Here is a 5,803-nt window from a genome sequence, read left to right as displayed (position 1 = left end):
CATGTGATTGGGTATTACAATCACATGTGATTGGAAAAAAAAATTTGAAAAAAAAAATTCGAACAAATTTTTTTTTTTGAAAAAAATAATTTTTTTAATTTTTTTTTTCAATCACATGTGATTATCGCGTCACGTGTCACAATTTGATTGATCCGTTGAATCTCAATTTACAAGTTGGTTTAATTTGAATATTCTCCTTAAAAGAAAACAAATGAAGGTAAATGACAAACATAAGATAAAATAACTTTCAAAGGTCTACGCAAATTAACATATAGACCAAACAAATCAATTTCGTTTTGCCAAGTTTGGAAAAAAATAATAAATTTCTCCTTTGCTTTGTCACTTCTCAAATCACATTTCTTTAGTTTTGCAACCGTAAATTAGTTCAATCAATTTCATTAATCCCAGGTAAATTGTCTTCCTTAATTTTTGTATTCATCTTCCAATTTCTTATCATTTGAGTATTATAAACTTCATTTTTGTTCACCAATTGATTAATCATTGTAATAATTCTTTCAATTCAGGTGAGGATCTGCTGTAGGAAATCGGTTGTTACAACTTACAAGTAAGTATTTTGCAAATACTTGATCCCTGTTAATAGGTATGTAATTTTGAATTCCTATAAATTGTATACGGAATTTGAGGTTTTGTTATATTATTTGAATTTTGTATTTGTATAATTGACTTGCTGCTGGTATTATTCTGAGTATTATATTGACCTTAGTCTTTGATGATAACAGATGATAACAGTTATATTGGTTAATAATATTGTAAAACCTAAAAATCAAAGCGTAATAATATGTCAATTAAAATGCATATAATGTATTGAAAGTGTGTACAGTGGTGTCGTTTGTGTTTCAGTCTGCTCTGCAGAACTTATTATGTTTTATTTCTGCGCGTCCGTGGATGTTTTTACGACTGTTTGTTTTTTCTGAAGACATAAGATAAAATAAAGTCTTATGTGCTTCTAACTGCTGCAGACATGATTAAGTTATTTTGCAGACATAAAAACAAACAGTCTTCAATATTCAGCATACAGATCTTCAGGCCATTCGTACTGAAAGTGAGTTACTTCTATTGTTTTTAACCGTCACAATCTATACTTCCCAAATACAAATTTATAATAACAAAAAGGTATTTGGCATAATTTGTACCTATCGAATGTTGATGTAATTTCGTCCAAAATCTATTCTCGATGTGTTTTAACTTTTGTTATGCTTTATTTGGATCTTTTTATATCATCATTTCATCACATGATGCAGCCATTTGATTATATTTATATCCTTGCAGCCCTAATTATAGACATGGATGGTGAATTAGCTGCAGGACCTTCCCATCTGCACGGGCGGTGTTGCCTATGTTATGAAATTCTTCCGTCTGCAATCGAGACCATTCGAGACGTTGAAGCTATCAACGTATGTCGAGAATGTAAGCTTTTGTTTCTTGAAGATGATAGCACCCAATATCAACTCAGACCGTGGACGCATGTTTTATCCGATACAGAAACTGATGGTTATATTGGACACGGTGATAGTTTTTCATATGATCCTTTCGACAGTGATTCTGACGGTTCTGTTCTCAGTAATCACGTCTCTTCACATCCAAACGCTCGAAGTTATGTCGACAGTGAAACAGATAACGATGAATTTGATGAAGTTGAAGGTGATGTAAGCGCAGTTGAAAGTTTGGTTGGTAGAATTCAACTACGTAGATCGTTAGCAACGAATGGACGAAATCTGCCAATCGATTGGTTAAACGAGATTCTTTCTAATGAAAGTATGATAAACAGTGAAATTAGTCAGCTTTTTAGTCCTTTTGAGGACCAAGAAACATCAGGTGCTCCTGCAGGTACATCGTTTGTGAAGAATATTGAACGGGTGGTTGTAAACGAGGAATTCGTATGTGTGATTTGTAAGGATGATGTGTGCGTTGGTGGTGTAATGAATCGGCTTCCTTGTAGTCATGTTTATCATCCTTCGTGTATCGTTCGGTGGTTAAATGCGCGAAACACTTGTCCATTATGTCGTTACGAGCTCCCGACGGATAAAGATTGTGAGAAAGAGTGTGCATCTTTTGAAGGGAATAGTAATGATGTGAGTGGCGACGGAAAATGGTGGTTTGTGGCGGCTCCTGTAGTGAGTGTGGTGGCTATTGGTGTTGTTGTGTGGTTTGTTGGAGGAGGGCTGACTGGTCAAAGGGAGAATATAAGTAGGAGATGGGGGGCTTTCTTGTGATTAGTTTCTTAACTAGTGTTCGAACCCTCGCTTCGCGCCGGGGTTCGGTTTTCAATGTATTATATTGCGTTTAGTTTGTAAAATTATTTCGTGGCTAACGATGATATCGTTGAAGCGCAACTCGAGTCGAAATAAAAGGTATAATCCGTGAAAGATTTAAATGTTATTTTAAATTAACAATATATGCACATCTCCGCGTTTCACTATGGAATTGTCGACTTTTAAAAATTTAACGCAAAATCGACGTGTATGAAAAGTACCTCAAATATTTAGCGTTTTTTTAAAAAGCATTTGTATTGCGTATAGTTAGTGACAATGTGCTCCTAAAATTATTTCGAGTTTAACGATGGTGTCAGAAAAATTTAACTCGTTGCGAGCGAGAAGATATGGCCCGTTGAATATTTGAGTGGAGTTTATTTAAATTTTTTATGAAAATAAGTATTTGACACTATACCCCCTATTTGGGGGGGTCGATTTTAATATTTGAACAAACTATGGGGCCTTTTTAAAAAAAAAAGGTGGAAAAGGGGAAAAAAAGTGAAAAGACGAAAGCGCCCCTGGTGACTATTAATCGTTTTTGTCTATTAAGTAGTATATAAAGTATGTGGTCGATTTATAATGAATGAGAAGTTTAATGGTTAAAGTATAAAATGTTAAAAGTATGTGGTAAGTATATAAAAACCATAAAGTTAACGATTATATATTTTGGGGCTAAAATGTAAGTAAAAGATTGGAGGTAGTTTGTGAAACTTTGTCTATTAGGTAGTATATAAAGTATGTGGTCGATTTATAGTGAATAGAAAGTTTAATGTTTAAAATGTTAAAAGTATGTGGTAAATACATAAAAGCCACAAAGCTAAGGATTATATATTTTGGGGCTAAAATGTAAGTAAGTAAAAGATTGAGGGTAGTTTATGAAGCTTGAGAGGTTTACTATTCACTTTGGCTATCCATAGTAAAAGATTGGGGGTAGTTTGTGAAACTTTGTCTATTAGGTAGTATATAAAGTATGTGGTCGATTTATAGTGAATAGAAAGTTTAATGTTTAAAATGTTAAAAGTATGTGGTAAATACATAAAAGCCACAAAGCTAACGATTATATATTTTGGGGCTAAAATGTAAGTGAGTAAAAGATTGAGGGTAGTTTATGAAGCTTGAGAGGTTTGCTATTCACTTTGACTATGAAGCTTGAGAGGTTTGCTATTCACTTTGGCTATCCATTTTAGATATATAGGTATAATATATGTTTGTATTGTACATAGTTTTAAAAATCTGTCAACATTGATTATAGATGTCTTTGTAATATAGTGCAATGATAAATCCATCCATATTCATAATTTTTATTAATTCACTCATCTTTCTGCATTATAAATTTGTACCGTATAAACAACTTTTTTTTTTCGAGCTCGAGTTTTCAACTCGCTTTACGAGCACACTAATTTCGAGACGACAACTTACTTTGCAAGTTTCCCGGAGTCGTGCATAGAGGATCTCTACGGTCATAAGGGGTTTTTTTTAGACAAAATTTCATTCCTCGTCCCTGAACTTTACATCAAATTTGATTCCATGCCTTTTTTTTTTTTTTTTGCATTCCTTGTCCCTAATGTATCAAAAATCTACATCCCCATCCTCCCGTCTAGATTCTGACTATTTCAGCCATTTGTTCAGTCATGTACAAAACATGTGAGGGTACTTTTGTCTTTTTATTTTATTTCTTTTCTTTATTATTAAACTTATCTTTTCACCCTAGTCATTCCCAAATTAAAAGCTATAGTTTTATACAACCTTATTGATGCCCAGTATACAACCTAACAACATTCTTATTGGGGGATGATTCTCACACACACTTTTTTGATCTTCACACACCAATTTAAAGAAATGGAGTATTATTAGAAGAGTAAAAGGTTAAAATAGGTGTGTGAGGATCAAAAAATGGTGTGTTAGAATCATCCCCCATTCTTATTGCACCAAACATTCGTTCAATTCAATCCAAATATTCCAAAAAAACTCTCTACTATCCTTCCATACCATGTCTCCCATCACCGCCTGCAAAGTCGCCGTAATCGGCGCCGGAACAGCCTGACTCGCCGCAACCAGCCACCTCCGTCGAGAGGGCCACTCCGTCGTCGTTTTCGAAAAAGAATCCGAAGTCGGAGGCACTTGGATATATACCAGCTGTACCGAATCCGATCCTCTTGGCCTGGACCTGACCCGATCCGTTATCCTCTTGGGCTTGGTGAGTTGATTCGGTTTGAAACGGAGGTGAGTCGGGTTTGGCTAATTGAAAATGGAAAGTGGGAAGTTAAATCCAGAAATACAAGTGGGATTGTTAATGAAGCTTTTGATGCTGTCGTTGTTTGTAATGGGCATTATTCGGAGCCCCGAATTGCATATATACCAGGTATCTTTACTTTTGAATTGAATATGCTTATGCATTAATTAATTGATGCTCTCGTTGTTTGTAATGGGTGAAGGAACACCACCGTTGCTTGATGTTGAGTCTGATTTTAGGGTTTTCTTCAAATACAAATGGTTGCGTGAATATTTGTATATGTTTATGGATTTGTATATATTCATATTTGAATGGTGTTGGCTAACGAAGCTTGTGAATTTGGCTTTCTTATTTGGATTGGTTTTGATGATTTAATTTCGATTTTGAATCTGACGATAATGATAGATATTGGTGGATTATATGGAGATGACAAAATTAGGATTTTGCAGAATGAATTAGGGCAAGTCAAAAGAGAAGTAAAAAAGAGAAGGGATAAGACAAAGTGACTAAAATACCCCCACATGATATGCACATGATTAGAGGTAACGTTTTGACTTAAAGTAGACGGGAGGACGAGGGATGTAGATTTTTGATACATTAGGGACGAGAAATGCACAAAAAAAAGAAAAAAAGACATAGAGTCAAATTTTATGTAAAGTTCAGGGACGAGGAATGAATTTTTTTTTCTTTTTTTTATGCTTTGTGGATTCGAACGTCTACTCTCCTTTTCTACTTTAGTGGGAAAACAGAATCGCTACTCGGTAGCCACCTCTTATGATATTAATTAATTAAGGTTATAAATTAATATTAGTATTAATATTAATACTATATATATATATATATATATATATATATATATATATATATATATATATATATATATATATATATATTAAAACTAATAATATAATTTTAATATAAAATAAAAATCATTATCATATTATATTATATATTTATGGAGTACCTTATTAGTTTTATATTTTTTTTACTTGATGGCTTTATTTTGAGTAGTTTTTGAGCGGGCAGCGAAGGAGAAAATTTATCATTAAACTATACTTGATATTTGTTTTATTCTCGATCTTTACATAGAGTTGGGCCTTAATTTGGCAGAGATTGAATTGTGTTTACTGTTCATTCAATCTTCCAATTGAATATACATATCAATATCAATATCAATATCAATATCAATATTTGAACTACACATATTTTACACAAATATATACAAAAAAAAAAAAAGGTCACTAGTAAAAGAGAAATTAAATTAAAGAGAGAAACAAAATTGAATTATCATTAGTCA

The 5,803-nt window shown here is 33.0% G+C and overlaps 1 protein-coding gene and 1 pseudogene across 4 annotated transcripts; both read left to right on the top strand.

Moving 5' to 3' along the window:
• The first annotated feature begins 278 nt into the window (after nucleotides 1–278).
• LOC139877111 (uncharacterized) lies at nucleotides 279–2,240 on the top strand. Of its 4 annotated transcripts, XM_071864528.1 has the most exons (4): nucleotides 279–408; nucleotides 525–565; nucleotides 1,003–1,063; nucleotides 1,291–2,240. In XM_071864528.1, the coding sequence occupies exon 4, from the start codon at nucleotides 1,305–1,307 to the stop codon at nucleotides 2,232–2,234; it is 930 nt and encodes a 309-aa protein (XP_071720629.1). In that variant the 5' UTR covers nucleotides 279–408; nucleotides 525–565; nucleotides 1,003–1,063; nucleotides 1,291–1,304; the 3' UTR covers nucleotides 2,235–2,240. The 4 variants fall into 4 exon arrangements, with proteins under 4 accessions (XP_071720629.1, XP_071720628.1, XP_071720626.1 ...); XM_071864527.1 differs by lacking the exon at nucleotides 1,003–1,063; XM_071864525.1 differs by having other exon boundaries at nucleotides 1,003–2,240.
• A 2,023-nt stretch (nucleotides 2,241–4,263) lies between these two features.
• On the top strand, nucleotides 4,264–5,048 carry LOC139874739 (flavin-containing monooxygenase FMO GS-OX3-like; annotated as a pseudogene).
• The last annotated feature ends 755 nt before the right edge of the window (nucleotides 5,049–5,803 follow it).

This window comes from Rutidosis leptorrhynchoides, chromosome 11 (assembly GCF_046630445.1).
Source record: "Rutidosis leptorrhynchoides isolate AG116_Rl617_1_P2 chromosome 11, CSIRO_AGI_Rlap_v1, whole genome shotgun sequence".
Taxonomy (NCBI): domain Eukaryota; kingdom Viridiplantae; phylum Streptophyta; class Magnoliopsida; order Asterales; family Asteraceae; genus Rutidosis; species Rutidosis leptorrhynchoides.
The sequence above is the reverse complement of the archived record's forward strand: the minus strand, read 5'-3'. Positions and strand labels throughout refer to the sequence as shown.

What these genes read in the sequence shown, in the direction of transcription:
- LOC139877111 (XM_071864525.1), top strand. Translation starts at nt 1,215, where the DNA reads ATGCTTTATTTGGATCTTTTTATATCATCATTTCATCACATGATGCAG.